Source organism: Diceros bicornis, chromosome 36 (genome assembly GCF_020826845.1).
Source record: "Diceros bicornis minor isolate mBicDic1 chromosome 36, mDicBic1.mat.cur, whole genome shotgun sequence".
Lineage (NCBI taxonomy): Eukaryota > Metazoa > Chordata > Mammalia > Perissodactyla > Rhinocerotidae > Diceros > Diceros bicornis.
The window spans coordinates 29746840-29766915 of record NC_080775.1 but is presented as its reverse complement, the minus strand read 5'-3'; the positions used below and the strand labels follow the sequence as shown (position 1 = coordinate 29766915).

At 34.7% G+C, this 20076-nt stretch overlaps 1 protein-coding gene across 2 annotated transcripts in view; it reads right to left on the bottom strand.

The window, feature by feature from the left end:
- ZEB1 (zinc finger E-box binding homeobox 1) overlaps window positions 1-20076 on the bottom strand; it is a 170271-nt gene that overhangs the window by 38865 nt on the left and 111330 nt on the right. For both annotated transcript variants that reach the window (XM_058532725.1, XM_058532726.1), the window contains exon 2: window positions 16994-17194. In XM_058532725.1, coding sequence (XP_058388708.1) covers window positions 16994-17194 — 201 coding nt within the window. The remainder of the gene's footprint in view (window positions 1-16993; window positions 17195-20076) is intronic.

Below are 20076 nucleotides of genomic sequence, written 5' to 3'. Positions count from 1 at the left end.
GAGGAATAACATTACCTAATTTTAAGACTTACTATAAAGTACAGTATCAAGATTATGTGGTACTGGCAAAGGGACAGACATATAGATCAACAGAATAACAAGAGTCCAGAAATAGACTGCCAGAAACATGAACAATTAATTTCTGACAAAGATGCAAAGGCAATTCAGTAGAGAGAGGATAGGCTTTTCAACAGTGTTGGAACAATTGGACATCTAACATCTAAAATAATGAACCTTACCTCAACCTTATATCTTATTAAAAATTAACTCAAAATAGATCACAGATCTAATAAAAAAACTGAAGGGCATAAAGGAGAAAATTCTGGTGATCTGGGATTACACAAAAAGTTTTTGGACATGACACCAAAAGCATGATCCATAAAAGGAAAAACTGATAAAATGGACCTCATCGAAATCTAAAACTTTTGCTCTGTGGAAGACTAGGATAAGAGAATGAAAAGACAAGCTACAGACTGGGAGAAAATATTTACTACAACTATAAGGAACACTCAAAACTTAATAAAACAATTCGACTAGAAAATGCATAAAAGACATACATGAACAGACACTTCACTGAAGAGGATATTACAGATGGCAAATAAGCACATGAAAAGATGTTCAACTTCACTAGCCATTAGGGAAATGCAAATGAAAACAATACCTATTATAAAATCATGCCTATTAGAATGGATGAAGTAAAAAAATAACTGATAAAATCAAATACTAGTGAGGACGTGGAGAAACTGGATCTCCAATATATGAACTGGTGGGATGGTACAGCCACTCTGGAAAACAGTTTGGCATTTTTTAAAAACATTAAACATACATTTAACGTATGACTCAACAGTACCACTTCTAGGTAGTTACCCTAGAGAAACGAAAACCATGTTCACAAAAAACACACATACACTAATGTTTATAGCAGCTTTATTCATACTCTCTATAAACTGGAAACAATCCAAATGTCCTTCAATGGGTGAATGGGTAAATAAATTGTGGTATATCCATACAATGGAATACTACTCACCAGTAGACAAACTATTGATACACGCAACAACTTGAATGAAACCTCAAGGCATATTGATAGCATATTCAGTGTGTAAGCTGAATTATTATTATATTTTGATATTCTTTCTTTTGTTCTATTACTGTTTATTAAGAAAAATATTTTTGAAATCCCCCAACTTTTTTTCAGATATACTAATAAACCCAAGAAAAGGGGGTTTTGGCTTCATTTTGATCAGGATTTTAAAAAACTTTAAAATAATTTTAGACTTAACAGAACAGTTGTAAAAATAGTACAGACTTCCTATATACCTTTCAACCAGATTCCCTTAACAAAAATGTCTTACATAATCACAGTATATTGCGAAAATCATTATACTAACATTAATATAATACTATTAACTAATGTACAGACCTTAGTTAACTTTGGCCAGTTTTCCCACTAATGTCATTTTTTTTTCTGGTTCAGAGACCAATTCAGGACCACACATTGCATTTAGTTGTCACGTCTCCATAGTCTCCTCCAAAATTTGACAATCAATCAGTCTTTGACAAGTTGCTTTAGTCTTTCTTTGTTTTTTTATGACCTTGACATTGAAACTTTTGAAGAGTACTGGTCCCTTATTTTGTAGGATGCCCCTAAATTTGATTCCTTTGGTGTTTTCTAATGATTGGGTTGAGGAAATGTATTTTGAGCAAGAATACCTCTTAAGTGATATGTCTTTGTCAATGTATCTCACCAGTAGTATATGATGTCACTATGACTTATTCCTGGTGACATTAACCTTGGTGGTGTCGGCCAGCTTTCTTAATACTAGTTATTATGTCTTTCTTTATAATCTATAATTATTTGGTGGGGAAATATTTTGAGATTATGCAAATATCCTTTTTTCTCATTATACTGTCACTCACTAATTTTAGCATCCATTGATGATTCTTGCCTGCAACAATTATTACCATGGTGTTTGCCTAACACTGCCTTTCCATTTCCCCAATTACTTCTTAATTTATCACTGGAATTATACTATAAGAAAGGACCTTCCCTTCTCCCCTATGTATTTATTTAAGTATTTATATCAATACAAATGCATGGATATTTATTTTATTCTATAGATTATAATCCAATACTATCATTATTTATTTTGCTGCTAAAATTGTTCCAGATTTGGCCATTGGGAGATCCTTGGCTCTTGTGTCCTTCTGACATGCCTTCATCCTTTTTTTTTTTTTTAGTACTTTCTTACTTATTGTTCCAGGTTTATCTTATATTTTCCCTACCTCAGTTCTAGAATCAGCTATTTCTGCAAAGAGCCTTGAGTATCTTCTATTGGAGAATGGTATTTGAATCCCAGATCTGGGCACTAGATATGCTCACTGCTACGGGGTGTCACTGCTTCTATGCCTTTTCAGCAGACAGAGCTAGGACATATATGTATGCACTCTAACACCTGCATATACACCATCTCTATTTTTGTATCTATCTTTACATATATTAAGAACCATGAGTTCATACCGATAAACCTCCAATTCCAATTGAACACCACAAGGTTTATTCCAGTCTTCTCCTTTTCCCTTATTTGTAACTTCTTTCTCTGACAGTGAGAAATCTGGGTCTCATTATCCTCAGTATATTTACTTATTTGTTCAATCCTAGTATACACATAAAGTACTTTCAGAATAACCCATCTTTGTGAGAAATGCATTTATTAACTAGAGGGAAAATGGAGACAGGGCACTAGGCATGGAGGGTGACACTTCTCTGAGTATACCTTTTTGTAGCTTACCTTCATAACCATGGCAGTTTCCCATACACAAAAAATAAATAATTTAACTCACTCAGCAGACAAGGAGAATGAAGAATGAAATGCCAACAGTAACAAATGAACCTAACTGTATTATAAATGAATTACATGACACATTGAAGGAGATGGGGAAGATAAGAAATAACCTGAGCAACTTTGGAAAACAATATTTTGAATATATACTGTAAGGCTAATGACAAAAAGAACTATACACACTTTACTCTGGGTAGCAGATTTGTTTGATCACGATTTTAAAGAGGGCGAGTTGTACAACTGAGGTTCAGCACTGGGGGGAAAAGCCCGAACTCCTTCATTAGTGCCACCTCTCAATACTGAGATCCGTAGAGGTACTTAAACATTAGTGCCGTACATTTAGTGGAAATGGAATTGGATCCCCCTATAAGTAAAGCTAAAAAATACCTCTGGGTCACCTGGCCCAGTTTTTTCATTTTACAGATACAAAAGTGAAACTCAAGAAACATAGTGGAACAGCGAGGACTAGAAGTCATGTGCTGAGCTTTTTCTACATCACACACCGTACCTTCAGCTGACAAAGATTCCAAAGAGGAGGTTAAACCGAATCCTGAGAGATGAGTACAGTTTGGTTCAGTGCTGAGTTATAAGTGATTGATGCATTCTTTGCATAGATGACATCATATTTTATTATAACTTGTGCCCAAGAAAGCCTTATTGCTATGGACTATAAGATCAGAATTTTAAATATTTTTATTACAAAGAAGTTTTCATTGCCTTAGAATTTTGTAAACATATAAATTTCTAGAGTTTTGAAAACTTCAAGTCAGAAAAATGTTTAAGTCATTATTACCTGGATCATTTTTAAAAACATTGAGAAAAATCTAACATATTAAACAATATTTTATATTATCAGATTAGTTTTATATACCTTTTAGAAACTAAAAGAATGAAGGGCCTATAAACAGGTGTCTCAAAAGTAAGAGTGTATATATTTAAAAACGTTTAACTGACACAAGCATGAGAGTTTTCAGCTGAACCACAAGAAGCTCTTGTAAGATGAGTATAGATGTGTTGGAACACTGTCAAGTTATACTATCTTCCCTACAAAGAAAATTTAAAGTTGAGAGTATTTTAAGACAATAGGACTTAATTAACCAAGAAATTTTGTTTATTTTTGAAGGTGAACATGTCCTAGTTTGTTTAATATCTACAATAAAAATACTGTTTCTTCTATATTCTTCCAGAACTTGATCCTAACTTGAGATTTCATTCACCGATAAGAACAGCTTTTTAAAAGTACTTATGACATAGTTGACATTTCAATAGCATATTAGATTTTCCAGTATACCTGAGAGCCTTGATTTATACCATGCTACAGATCTGTGAATTCCAATTTCATGTGCTGGTGTCTAGCACAGCTACGTGTCACTGCCTACTTTCTTCTTTATTGTTTCCCCTTTTCCTTAAAAATCTTTCAAGTAACTAATTGGTATAGATGGTGTGGCTTCCTTTAGCTCAGCAATGTTACAGGGCCTTTGCTTCACTACTCCTTGCTCATCCTCAAGTAACTAGACAGGAAACTCTTCATTGAGCAACTGGCCTTCTAACTGCCTTCTGAAAACCTAAGTTGCAGCTACTCTAGTTTCTAAGCAAAACAGTGCTAATCTCTTTCTTCAATAGCAGGAAATTTTACTTATTTATGTCTTCTTGAAGTTATAATAGTGATATGATCAAGACATCCTACAGTTTTTTACTTTGGGTAGTAGTTTATTAATAGGATCCACCAAAAAGTAAAGAACACAAGAAAAGCAGTGCAGACGGGTCTCATCAAAGAGCGGAACCTGAAAGTAACTGTGAACACAGTGGCACTCTGCCACGTATGTGGACTGCCCCGTAGAGCAAGCTCCTCTTGTGGTAACTCAAGTTTTCTGTTTCTGCTTCAAGATCTGGTTGATTTGGACAACGATGTCCAATTTGGCAGATAAGTTTTCAAATTCAGTCACAAGGATCATCTTGAGGAGCAATAAAACAATTTGAGGATAGAAATTCTCTGGATCTGAAGGCCTGTTACATAAACTTTAATGAACTCAAGACTAATGGCCACTTAACGGTAACCAACTAAATGAACTATTAAGAGTTACTAACTTTGGTATTCATGAATTTAAATTAATTTACTGAGGACTCTGAATCAGTACTCTAGCAAGAAGTCTTGGTTGCCCTGCGTCACTGGGCAGTGTTGCAAATCTGCTGTGCACATTTTTACAGACATTTTAAACTCTAGCAATGGGAAAGGAGATTTTTTTTGTTTTTAAGGCATATTTTTTTTTATTGATGTTTTAATAGTTTATAACATTGTGAAATTTTCGGTTGTATATTTTTGTTTGTCCATCACCATATATATGGGCAAGGAGACTTTTTAACTGGTGGAATGCCAGAGTTATCTTGATTTGTGGTTTTCAGTGTCTGATACTGATTTTTTACTTTGGTCAAAATTGTTTATCCAAGGAACACAGTTTTGTGTTTATTGGTTTGTTTTACTTGGTAGGCAAGATAGTTTTGAACATGGTGTGACACACACAAACCTTTAGTTTTTTTTTTTAATTTGGTGAGGTAAAGCCTAGAATTAGCACTTAATATAGGTTTAGAAATGTAGTTTATTTATGAAAGGAACAAATCTTCAAATAGAGGGTTTTTTCTTTATAGGAGTTTTAAGTAGTTTTCAGGGTCTGAGAATGTTTACTATAATATAATGCACGTTGAACAATAATGGCTCAAATGAAAATAGTTATGTTAAGGTAGGAATTATTGTGTAATTCTGTATACTCTATGACTTGGGCATTAAATTTACCATAAGATATGGTCAAATATAACTTTTTAGGTAGCTTGTATATAATATAAATTAGTAAGTGCTGATATTCACCACACATTTTATTAATTTTATCTACTCACAATATTTTTTGCTTCATCATCAGACATAATTGAGAAAACTCTAGAAGTAAATTTTATTGTATATAGCCATATTTTTATTGTTTCCATTGTTCTTTCTTCCTTCCTGATATTCCAAGATTCCTTCTTTTATCACTTCCTTTCTGTTTAGATAGTTTCTTTTAGCCATTCATTTAGGGTAGGTTTGCTGGTGACAAAGACTCTTAGTGTTCCTTCACTTGAAAATGTCCTGATTTCCTCATTCTTAAAGGATATTTTCTCTGTAATAGAATTCTAAGTTGATAATTCTTTTTATTCAGCATTTGAAAAGGGTCCCACTTCTCGCTGGCCTCCATGGTTTCTTGTGAGAAATTGCTGTCATTCAGGTTTTTCCTCTGTAGGTAATTACTTTTCTTTCTCTCTCTGCTTTCAAGACTTTTTCTTTGTTTTTAGTTTTCAGGAGTTTGACTGTAATGTGTCTTGGTGTGGATTTCTTTGGGTTTACCCTGTTTAGAGTGTAGGTTTATGTCTTTTGTCAAATTTTGGAAAATTTCAGTCATTATTTCTTTGAAGACTTTTTCAGCCCTGTTCTCTCTCTTTTCTCCTCCTGGAATTCTGATGACATAAACATCAGATCCAAACAGGTCGCTTAGACTCTGTTCTATTTTTCCAGTCTATTTTTTTTTCTTTTGTTCATACTGAGTAAATTCTGTTGTTCTATCTCCAACTTCACTGATTCTTTCCTCTGTCCTTCCATTCTGCTAATGAGCCTATCTAAAGAGTTTTTTTTTTTAATTTTAGTTATTGTATTTTTCAGTTTCAAATTTTCCATTTGTTGCTTCTTTATATTTTCCATTTTTTTTGTCAATACTTAGTATTTTTTTCTTTTCTTTTTTTTTTTTTTGGTGAGAAAGATTGGCCCTGAGTGTTAGCCAATCTGTTGCCATCTTCCTCTTTTTGCTTGAGGAAGACTGTCCCTGAGCTAACATCTGTGCCAATCTTCCTCTACTTTGTATATGGGACACTGCCACAGCATGGCTTGATGAGCGGTTCATAGGTCTGTGCCTGGGATCCAAACCCGTGAAGCCCAGGCCACTGAAGTGGAGCGCATGAGCTTAACCACTAAGCTGGCAACCGGGCCAGCCCCTAGACTTAGTATTTTTTAGTTTGAAGCACGTTCATAATTGCTTGTTGAAGCACTTTTATGATGGCTGCAATCCATGATAATCCATGTTACATAATCCTAACATCCTTGTCACCTCAGTGTTAGTGTCTGTTGATTTTCTTTTCTAATTTAGTTGAAACTTTGCTGGTTCTTGCTATGACTGATGATTTTTAAATGAAACCTGGACATTTTAGCTATTATGTAAGGAGAGAGAGACAGCAGATCTTATTTAAATTTGTTTTAGCAGGCTTCCTATGAGAAGGAAGGCACTGGCCCATCACTGGCAACTGGGGGTGGAAGTCCAGGCTCCTCTCTCAGCTTCTGCTCCCTGCCTCAGCAGAGGGGCTCCTCCTTACTGTCAACCGGGGTTGCGAGTTTAGGCTCCCCAACAGGCCTCTGTTGATACCCTGTGGCTGAGAGGGGCAAGGGCGCCTCGTTACTGCTCCCCATGTAGCTTCTGCTGACACCATGGGCGGGGGAAAGGTGGCCTCGTTACCTCTGGACAGTGTGAAAGCCTTGAATCTCCATTAGGCTTCCTCTGACACACGCCAGCAGGCAGAGGAAGGGATGCCTTGTTACCACTAGGTGGGGTGATATGGAAGTCCAGGCTCCCCAAGTGGTTTCCACTGGCACCACGGGGGCAAGGAGAGACTCCTGTTACTGCCTGGTAGAGATGAAAGTCCTGGCTCCCTACTTGGCCTCCTCTGACATCACCATGGTGGGAGTCTGGGTGCCTCATTTTAGTGAGGGTGGAAGTCAAAGGCTCCCCACTCAGTCTCTGCTGGTGAGAATGGGGAGTGGGGCTGCAGTTTTTTCTGTTGTATTTGGCTGGAGTAGAGCAGTCACTGTCTAAACGTTCTGTCTCACTAGGCTGCCTCTTTTCTGGTCCCTTAGCTAGAAAAAGCAGCTTTTCTTCAAGGTTTTTTTTTGTGTGTGTGTGTGTGTGTGCACCTGTTTAGGTGTTAGCTTCTCCAGTACCCAGTCTGATCTATGAGGGATATAAATGAGGGATACATAAGCTAAAAGAAAACCCAGAAACTCACTGCTGTGTTGTTCCTTGGGTCTTGAGGTCCCCAGCCTGTTCTCTTTCTTTCCATCTTTCAGAGTCTTCTTATGTTTGTTTTATATGTAATGCCCAGAGATTTTGACTGTACTTAGCAGGAGGAATAGGGAAAAGTATATCTATTCTATCTTTCTAGAAGCAGAAGTCTCTATAGTTCTTTTTAAAACAGTTGATAAAGGATTAAGTGATTATCTTATTTTACTACTTCCTAGATGCCTTACACATGGGCCAAGAAAAGTCCTTATTCTCTATTCACATTTTATATAAAAAATGTTTCTTAAGAAAAGAAAAAAAGACAAGTGTCACACAGATGGAGCTGCCACGTAGCTCAGATTTAGAAAGTATATTTACAAAGAGCAGAAAGAATGTCATAACCAAGAATGGATATAGGAGTTTAGACAATGTAAGGTCCAAATAGTGACAAGAAGATAAAAAATGAAAAAGAACTGAAGCTCTCATTATGCTAAGGAAAGAAGAAAGGGAAAAACAATTTTCTTGAAATTGATGATATAACTTATGAAGATTAAAAATAAGAAAAGGAAAATGTCTTACTCATTCCCTTATTCGTAGGAGATTTCTTAAGCATCTAATATGTACTAGGCATTAACGGTAAAAGACAGAGATCAATAAGATACAGTCTCTACCCTCAAGAATTTTTTTAGTGAACAGAGTGATCAGTCAATCACATTACAATGTGTAAAAGCTATGAACAATGGTAGCTTTGCAGACCACTTATTGACTGTATGTCTCTGGGTGTCAGGCAATGGTTTATAGAGAAGGTGACTTTGAAAATAAATCACTGACCTGGTTATGATCTTTGAGGAACAGTGGAGATTAGGAGACATGGGAAAATGTCATTTAATTTGCATATTCTACTTCTGACCTCGTTTTGTAAACTATAGATCAGAGATATTTAATCCCATCCTGAGAATGTTTTCTAGAATAGATTATAAAAGTATCGTCTGCGTGTGTTTCCGCGTGTGTGTGCACACTTAAAAAGGAAAAAAACATTGATCACTAGCATCCAGGATGGGTTCACTGAAAAAAAGTCATATCCATTATTGACATTATTACTAGGAGACATGATCTTATGATATTTATTTTTGAAGACATGATGGATTAAAAATGTTGAATAAATTTATTCAAAAAGTGGTGGTTTATAGAATGATGACAATAGAAGAAAAAGCTAGTGCCAAGCCACTGGTTCTGTCCTTGGCCCTACTTGTCATATTTCTGGATGACAGGAGGGAGAGAGACATGACAAATGACAGAGTCAGAATCAAAAGCAGATACAAGTGGGATGGGTTCTAACAAGATTAAGAGTGATAAGTGTCTCATAGTTAGACTCCCTCCAAACCTAACCATAAAATGGAAGAACCATGGAACCATTTTAAGTTCCTCTTTCTCTCACAATCCTGATCTAATCCGTCAATAAACCCTATTGATTCTACTTTGAAAATATAAACAGAATTTAATACCTTCTCACTATCTCTATGGCTGCTATCCTCATTCAAGCTGCCACCTTAGATTCTTGTAACGACCTCCTTACTAGTCTTCCTGCTCCTACCCTTGCCCTCTATAGTTTATTCTCAATAAGAAGCCAGAGTGATCCTTCTAAAATGAAAATAAAATTATAACACTTATCTATTCAAATTCTCCTTCTGTCTCCTCATTTCAATAAAAGTAAATGTGTTTCCAGTAGCTCATAAGACCTTTAAATGTTCTGGCATTCCATTACCTCTCTGGCTTCATTTCTACTAATCTCTCCCTCCCTCACCCTGCTCATGAGCCTCCTGGCTATTCCTCACATGCCAGGTTAAAAAGCACAGTGATGTCAGGTGGCTATCATGTACTCCTGGAGGTGCAGCGACGAGAAGGGAGAAGGGTACTTTACCACTGTGTTATTCTTTACAAAATCTCACACCCTTAGTCTAATTGTGAGAAAAATATCAGACAAATCCAAATTGAGGAATGTTCCACAAAATACCAGAAAGTACTCCTCAAAACTGTTAAGATCATGAAAAACAAGACTGATAAACTGTCATAGACCAGAGGAGACTAAGGAGACATAACTAACTGCAGTGTGGACCCCTGGGCTAGATCCTGGAACAAGAGGACGTTAATGGAAAAATTAGTGAATTCCAAATCATGTCTGGAGTTTAGCTAAAAAAAAAAATACTGAGTCTTCTAATCCATGAACATGATATATTTCTCCATTTATTGAGGTATTTGCTAACACCTTTAATAAAAGTTTATAATTTTTTCATGTGGCCTTACACACCCATTTTTGTTTTATAACTCTTACCGATAAATAAGAATTACTTTAAATTCTGTATATGGTTTGAATCCAGAAAACTTGTCAAATTCTCTTATTAGTAGTTCTAATAATTTATCTGTAATCTTTTTTTATATACAGTTGTATCATCTATAAATAATAAGAGTTTTGTTTTTTCCTTTCTAATTCCTACCTTTATTGAATTATTTTCTTGTCTTATTGCACTGGGTAGCACCTCCAATACAAGGCTGATGAAAGTGGTGATAATGGACATCATTACCTTGTTCCTGATCGCAAGGGAAAAGTCTTCAACATTTTATCATTAAGTATGATGTCCGTGATAGATTTTACATAGACATACTTTATCAGATCAAAGAAGTACTCTCTCTTCCTAGTTTGTTAGCCTTTATGATATACATACATAGGTACTGAATTTTGCTAAAATGTTTTTTCTGTGTCTGTTGAGATGAATATTTCATTGTTCCTAAGTCTGGTATAGTGGTATTTTTAAGTTGGCTTCTGATCTTGCATTACACACATGTACATACATATATATTATATAGCTAATATTTTGTTTGGGATTTCTGTGTATGTATTCTGAGCAAGCCTGTAATTTTCCCTTCTTATATTTATCTGGTTTAGTATCAAGATTATGGTAGCCTCATTTAAAGAGTTGGGGAGTCTTCCGTCTTATATTAGTCTTTGGAAGAGTTGTCTAAAACTGGAATTATTAGCTCCCTGAATGTTTAGAAGAACTTACTAGTGATGCTATCTGGGCTAGAGTTTTCTTTGCAGAAGAGAAAAAATATATATATATATACATACACACATATACACATATATAAATTGCCATAAAGAAAAATTATTGTTTTCTCATTTGGTGTATGGTTCTATGAATTTTAATAGGTGTATACAATCATGTAACTATCACCAAAATCAAGATACAGAACAGTTCCATCATTCCCCAAACTCTCTAGTGCTGTCCCTTTATAGTCACACTCTCTCCTTCTAGCACCTGGCAACTCCTGATTTGTTATCCAGCATATAGTTTGTCTTTTTGAAAATATTATATAAATGGAATCATATAGCATGTAACCTTTTGAAACTGGCTTCTTTCACTCAGCATAATGCCTTTGAGATTCATCTAAGTTATTGCTTATATCAACAGTTTGTTCCTTTTTATCGATAAGTAGTATTCCATTGTATGGATGTACCATAGTTTCCTCATCATTTCACCTGTTGAAGGACAATGGCTTTTTTCCAGTTTTTGGCAATTATAAATAGAGCTTGTATAAACATTAGTATACAAGTTTTCATGTGAACCTAAGTTTTTATTTCCCTAGGGAATATACGAAGGAGTGGGATTGCTGGGTCATATGGTAAGTGTATATTTAACTTTATAATAAACTGCCAAACTGTTTTCCAGAGTGGGCATACCATTTGCAATCCTATGAGCAATGTATGATAGTTTCAGTTGCTCCGTATCTTCACCATACCTTTGTGGGAATATTTTTTACCACCAACTCAATTTCTTTAGAGGTTATAGGACTATTCATGTTTTCCAGTTCTTCCTGAACCAGTTTGGTTAAGAATATCTAACATCTTATCCACATTTTCAAATTTACTGGCATACAGTTTTTCACATTATCCCCTATTAACTTTTCAATATCTGTAGTATCTGTAGTTATGTCCTCTTTTTTGTTCTTGATTTTGGCTATTTACGTTTTCTCTTCTTTTACCTTGATCAAACTTGTCAAAGGTTTGTTAACAGTGTTCAAAGAATAAAGTTTTGCCTATGCTGATCTTTTGTATTGTATGCTTATTTTCAATTTTCTATTACTTTTGTTTTTTTTTACTTTCAAACAGCTCAGTTTGCTGTTCTTTTTCTAAGTTCTTGACATAGATGCTTAGCTCATTAACTTTTACCAGAACCTTCTCTAAAACATGTACTTAAGGCTTTAAAAATTTTCCTCTAAAAACTGCTTTAACCACTTCCTACAAATTTTGATATGTAATATATATTTTTTAATTAATTAATTTTTTTGTGTGTGTGAGGAAGATTGGCCCTGAGCTAACATCTGTTGCCAATCCTCCTCTCTTTGCTTGAGGAATATTGTCACGGAGCTAACATCTGTGCCCATCTTCCTCCACTTTGTATACGGGACGCCACCACAGTACGGCTTGATGAGCAGTGTGTAGGCCTGCGCCCAAAATCTGCACCAGTGAACCCCGTGCCACCGAAGTGGAGCACGAAAGCTTAACCACTACACCACTGGGCTGGCCCGATGTGTAATACTTTTATCATTCAAAGTATTCAAAGTTCAAAGTATTTCCTCATTTTCATTACGATTTCTTTATTAACATGTAAACATACATTCAAAAGTGTGTTTCTTAAAATTTCCAAACATAATTTTCTCTTTATCTTATTATTTTCTAGTTTAATTGTATTGTGTTCAGGAACATGCTCTGTATGATTTTATCCTTTGAAATTTGTTGCGATTTGCTTTATGATCCTGTATAGATAGTTCAATTTTTATAAATATTCCATATGGCTTGAAAAAATATTTATTTTGCAATTACTAAGTACATTGTCTATATATCTTATGCATATTTTCAAATCTATACTCTCATTAGTTTTGTGTGATTATTCCATCAATGACTAACAGAGGTATGTTAAATCTTCCACAACTGTAGATTTGTCTTTTCCTCTTTGTAGATTGCCTATTTTTTCTTTATATATTTTTGAGGCCTTATTATTAGGTACAAACACATTTAAAATAATATCTTATTAATGAGAATTTAATCTTTCATCATTATAAAGTAATCCTATTATCTATAATAATGCTTTTAGTCTTAAAGTTGATATCTATAATTAGCTATACCCCTTTTTTTGTTAGTATTTGATTGGGAAATACTAGATGTTTATCTATCTTTACCGTATATTTACCATTTTCTCTGCTCTTATATCTCAGATCTTCTATCAAGGATTTCTTTGATCATGCCTAAAATATATCCTTTAAAATTTGTTTCAGTAACAGTCTACTGATAACAAATTTTCTGTTTTCATTGCCTGACACTTGTTTGAACTTGTTACCTTATTCCACCTCCTTTCTTAAGAGATATTGTTCCTAAGTATAGAATTCTGCATAGAATTTACTATGTATAGAAGTATAGAAGTATAGAAGTAAGTATAGAATTTACTATGTCTGGCTTCTAATGTTGTTACTGAGAATTCAGCTGTCAGTCTATCTGGTAAGTGTAATAAATATAATATCTCTTAAATACAATCTAACTTTTTTGGTCTACTTTTAACAATTTTTCTTTTTGTCTTAGATGTTCTGCAATTTCACCATAATGTGACTAGGGGTAGATTTATTTATCCTTCTTAAGATTTTTTGGGATTCCTGATTCTGTAGTCTGCTGTACTCCATCAATTCTGAAAAAATCTCAGCCATTATATCTTCATATATCACTGCTTCCCTATTCTGTCTTTTCCTAGAATTAAGACATATATGGGAACTTCTCATTCTGTCCTTTATGACTCTTACCTTGTTTTTCCTATTTTCCTATCTCTGTCTCTCTGGGTTGCATTTAGTATAATTTTCCCTTATCTTCCAATTCATTAATTCTTCCTTCAACTCTATTTACTTTGCTGTTAAACCCATCCTTTGAATTTGAATTCTATTACTCTATTTTTTTTCATTTTTAGAAGTTCCATTTGGTTCTTCTTAAAATCTGTTGGTTATATTTTATTCAATCAGTGCAGATAATTTCAAGTTTGTCTATTTTTTCTTTAAACTTGACAAACAGTCATTTTATAATCTGCATCAGATAGCTCTAGTAATTAAAGTCCTTATGGGTCAGTTTCTTCTTCCTTTTGTTTTTGGTAATTCTCACTCATGTTGCTGTCTTCTTGGTAAATTATTTGGGAGACTTTTGTAGTGCTAGGATGAACGTATTTTCCTCCAAAATATTTATATTTGCTTCAGCTTGGTGCCTATGGATATCAGCAGCAGTTCCACTTTAAACTCAATTGTGGCTTGAGATTTATGAGGCTACCCAATAATGTGAATTTGAGCTGTAAATCAATGCAAGACAGCTTGTGGTTACTACTTCTCAGAGACAATCCTTCATTCCCCCAATTCCTAGTCAAGGCAACTGTGTTAAACTCCTAAAGATGGTAGGGATGGTAGAGGGTTTGCTTTTACTTCATCATCATATGGTCAAGACGTAATTCATACTAGGGGAGATCTGCTATTAAACTCTTTGGGGGTCCTCGGCTTTGTTTCTTCTTAGAGGTCTGAAAACCACATCTTATATTACCCTGGCTAGGCAAGTGTCCTCAAAGCCAAAAAGCCTTTTATGCTATGTTCTGCTTACCTCTATGGGCTCCTGTCTTCACTTAGATTTTGAGCTGTTAATGTACTATCTAGTTACGCTCTTTAAAGCTTTCAAGAAGATTTATTTATTTTTAAATCTAGCATCATTAGTTATTTTCAGTAAGAGAGTTAGTCCAAATAACCTATCCCAACATTTTTCAGAAACAGAACCTCTTCATTGATTTTTCATCTTTCTTTTTCCCTCCATCTACTTCATTCTCCTTACCTCCCCCTTTTCCAGACAAATCATTTCCTTCTTGCTCCCATATTAAGATTTTGGATCTACTACACCAGTGGATCAATTCTGGCCACAGACAGGAAATATGTAAGAAACTCTTGCTCCCAAAAGTCTTGAGCTCAGAATTAAAGTCTAATAGATTAATACCCCTGCCATTAACTAGCTGTGATAATAAATAAGTTAACTTCTCTGGGTTCTACTTTCCAGAAAGATGGGAGTTACGTCAGTCCTTCCCTATCAGTTACCTTCCACAGAGAATTAACCAAATTTTATATATTCTACCTCCTACATTTCTGTCAAACTCTCCCTTTTATTCCCATCCCAAGAGCCATTTCTTTAGTTCAAAAACCCTCATCATTGTCTGAATTCTTATAGTCTCCTTACTGAAGGCACTATCTCCTGCCTCTAGATTCCTTCCCTCTAAAATTCTTTTTCCATATTCCTACCAGACTTAATTCTAAAGTACATATCAATGATATTCTTCTCACAGCTTCCAGGATAAAGTTCAAATTCCTTGACTTAGCATGCAAAGCCCTTCATATTCTTTCCCTTGTTTACCTCTCTGATCTCATTTTCTGCAAACACCGGTTGCTCAAACCTCTGTGGCTTCATGCATGTTGCTGCTTCTACTTGAAGCACCTTCTATTCCCTCTCCTTTGCCTAATTAACCTCTACTAGTCCATTATAACTCAAGACAAGCACTATTTCACTCAGAACTTCTTCTAGGACTTCTCTTCCTTTCTCTGATTTGGATGTTCCTCCTTGATGCTTCCATACAACTAAATTTACACCTACGCCAAATTATAATGTATTGTGACTTCTCTCTCTCACCCATTAAGCCATAAGCACTTTTCATGCAGAGACCGTCTCATTTAAGTTTGCAACCCCATTCCTGCAGAGTTTGCTGAACGGACAAATGAACAACGTTATAAAATGAGGGGGCTGATTACATGATATCAGAAGTCCTTTGTTAGCTACAAAATTTGCCCTGTTATAGAAATCTTAACTACTGCTACCTTGTGCCTACTATTTGGACTTTTATCTAAGCTGCCGCATTTGGTTATCCAGATTCTCTGACCTGCATACCTCACCCGTTTCCCTAGATTGTCTAGCCTGAGTTTTGATATCGTGTTTAGATGACCTCCCTGAATTTGAACTCCTGCTGGGCAGTTTCTCCTCTGATTGACCTTGAATTTGATCTCTTGCATGTTCCTCTTTGCCTCTGCTGATGCCCCTGTTCCTGATCCCCAATCCCTTTAATTCACAATACCTGCCACTTCCACATCCTGTTTTTTATAGCACTGTTGCTTAAATCCTGGCAAGATAGGCTAAATAATTTAGTTAGTTTATTAGGAAAAGTAGAAAGGAGGAATTTTAGAGCTGGAAGAGAAGACTACAGTCCAGTTTATTCATTTGACACCTGAAGAAGGTTAAACGTTCAATGTTTACTCACTGAAAGGGCAATAAGTAGAGGGGCTCCTTATTTTCCCTGCTCCTTCCACTCAACCTTACCTCACTTTAGTGAAAGTAAAAATTGTAGTTGAGTAAAAATTTAAAGCAAAAGAACCACAGTACTTACAGGATTCTCACATATATAATACATATGAGAATGATATATGTGAGAATCCTGTAAGTCTGTGTGTGCATGTGTGTGTGTGTGTGTGTGTATTTACGTTTATATATTTATATATATATATATATATATATATATATATATATATATATATATAAAGAGAGACTTACAAACACTAAAAATATTCCCATGATTTACCTGTGTTTGGGATTTCTGCACACTGAATTACGTTCTCATTTTATTGTACCAAAATATAATTTGTTGGTTTCTAAGTACATTCTTCCTTTGAGGTCACAATATGAAATTAAAGGTAGGTTCAATTATATCAACAGATTATGGAAAGTTCATCTGGTTAAAACAACTACTAAAATTCAATATATTATATGCCTTGTACAAATATTCAAAATAACTTTATTATACCTTTATTATGCCCTTCTACTTTTTGGTAAGTAGAAGGGCACCTTCTATTGATTAACAGACAAATTGACTGATCATTTCAAACTTTTCATCCAATTTATCTTTTCAGTTAATACATATATTTTAAAAAGAATCAAGAGAATAGAATATTACAAAAAAAAAAAATTAAACTCACCATCATCCTCCCAGCAGCTTTTAGCATTCCCTTCTCTTTCACTGCTCCCCGGTAACACTGTCTGGTCTGTTGGCAGGTCATCTTCTGGCACACCACCTTCACAATCTGCTGCATCTGTAATACTGTCTTCTTCCACAATATGGAGTTTGTCTTCATCATCTGAATCTGAATTTGTTTCTACCACAGTATTATAATTTGTAACTGTAATACAAACAAGAAACAAATAATCAAAATCAACTAGTGTAAAAATCAGTTTTACACTTCAGTAAAATAGAAATTTTAAAAAGTACTTAAAATAGATTATAATTCAATAATATTTTATTTTGGATCATAATATGTAAGCAACTAATTTATTTGACAATATACACACAGGACTTACTAGATAACAGATGGCCAAAATGGCAAATAATAGTAGTACACTTATTGAATACAGTTGTCCCTTGGTATCCGCGGGGGGCTGGTTGCAGGAACTCCTGCAGATACCAAAATCCATGGATGCTCAAGTTCCTTATATAAATTGATGTAGTACAATAAATACAGTCAGCCTTCCATATCTGTGGACGTGAAACTCGCTGATACAGAGGACTGACTGTACTTACCATATGCACAAGTATTTTATAAATAGTAATTCACTTAATTCTTACCACAATTGTATAGCAACCCTATGAAATAGAGTATCTATCTATCATTTACTACTTATATCCCTGTTTTACAGGGATGGAAACCCTGTTTTACAGAAGTGGAAACCAAGACACAAGGAACTTGTCTAAGATCATTCAGCTAGAAAGCTGCGGGGCTAGGATTTGAACCCTAGTGGTCTGGTTCCATATTCTGTGCTCTTAAACACTACATTAAACATCCTCCCCAACTGTAATGAGCTTATTCTATATGATACTGCTTCTGAATAATTTGGGCTTCAAATCTTTAAAGTATTATAATGTAAGAAAAGAGTCCATCTCTCCTAATAAAATAGCAATACATCATCAAATTTACCATAAGAAAAGTATTTTCAAGTTGTCAATTAAGCCCATGCCTTTCATATTAATCAACCAATTTAGCTAAATTTCTACATAATTAAGGCATGATTTAAGTAATGTTTTTATGTAAGTCTGTCATTCTGAGAAAAATAACGGACATTTAGAAGTTTTCAAATGGGAACCTTTTCCATATTTTTAGAGGAGCTTCAATAAAATTTAATGCCAGCATTATAAAGATATATAATTACTGAATTACTACAGCTCATAGAACCATGAGTAAAAGTTGGGAATAAAAATCTCTAAAACAAATAATATGGTATAGTTAACATTTTCCTTCAGAGTCCTTGTAATAATCACTCTAAGGGTATAAATTATTTAGTGTCTCATTGGGTATGGTCACTGGAATACCACTTTTCAAGTATTTGCAGGGTGATTCTTATTTGCTAAGATAAGATTGAGAAGAAGGAAGGAAAAAGAAGCTTTCCTTTGTTTAGATAACTATGCAATAATTACTTCCAGTTACTCTTTCCATTTCTTCCTTAAATTTTCCAACCATTCTTGAAAGAAGATAATCATGTAAGTGCTTAAACAATATGCACACACAGCCCCCTCCCCATATAAATACACACACACACCCCTGAGAACATAAAGGAAGAAATACAATCAAAAGTATGGATGGACATATCCAGGTGAGAACAAATAACCCAAATCCCCAAAACTGTTTTTATAAACCTTGAGAAGACCCCTCTGTCTAAAAAAGTACTGCAGTTACCCTTATGCCCACATTAGGAATTCTTTGATATCTTGTGTCAGAAGAAAAATATCGAGTCTTGTTGTGTCATTAACACTTTAATGTGAATACATTTTTCCAGATCTTTTCCCAAGAGCAAACCATTTTCTAATTTCATTATAAAAGTAATACGTGTTCACTGTGAAAAAAATTCAGACAATAAAAAATATGTAAAATTAGTAAAAGCCCCCTAATTTTTCCTTTCTTACCTCATTCTTTAAAGGTAACACTAACAGCAAAATTTATTAATTTAGGCACTAGTAGGCATGACACTAACCATTTAATATACCTTATCCTATTTAATTGTAACACAGACCTCACCTTATACACTAGATATCTTATATTTAATATGAGTCCTATATGTAAATATATGTAGGTATATTTAAATACACACATATGGGATCACATTATACAGTTTTGCCACTTAGTTTTTTGGCACTTAATAACATATCTTGGAAACCTTTCTATGTCAGTACATGTGGAGCTTTCTCATTTTCCTCCATTTCACTGTACAGATATAATTTAACCAATCACCTACTGATAAAATTCAGTTTGTTTCCAGTTTTTTTTTTTTGGGGTGAGGAAGACTGGCCCTGAGCTAACATCTGCTGCCAATCTTTCTCTTTTTGCTTGAGGAAGATTGTAACTGAGCTAACATTTGTGCCAATCCTTCTCTATTTTGTAAGTGGAACGCTGCCACAGCATGGCTTGATGAGCAGTGTGTAGGTCCGTGCCGGGATCTGAACCCACAAACCCGGGGCTGCCGAAGCAGAGCACACAAACCTAACCACTACGCCACTGGGCTGGCCTGTTTCCAGTTTTTAAGCATTAGCGACAATGTCATAATAAATTTTTTTGTAAATATGTCTTTGGTCATTCCTTAAATATACTTGTCAGATATATTAGTAGGGGTGGAATTGATGAATCAAAGGGAAAACTTATTAAGTAGATGGATATGGAAACATGGGGAATTCCTTGTACTCCAGCCACACTATGAACAGAGTAAATTCTGAATTTGTGTGTGTGGGTAAAGGTAATGTTCCTCAAAGGTTAGTCCATAGTTGAAACAAGAGTTTCCTGATGAGCCTTTAACTGAGAGTAAAATGCTAATATGCGTGTGTATGTGTGCATGTATATATATGTGTGTGTGTGTGTATATATATTTATAGTAAGATGCAAATATACGTGTGTGTATATATATTTTTTTGAATGAGTAATCTTATTGGCAAATGACGCACAATGATATTAACTTTCATTTTTACTTTCAAGGGCTCCTTATTAGTAACCTACTAAATGACTTACTAAAGTCATTTAAA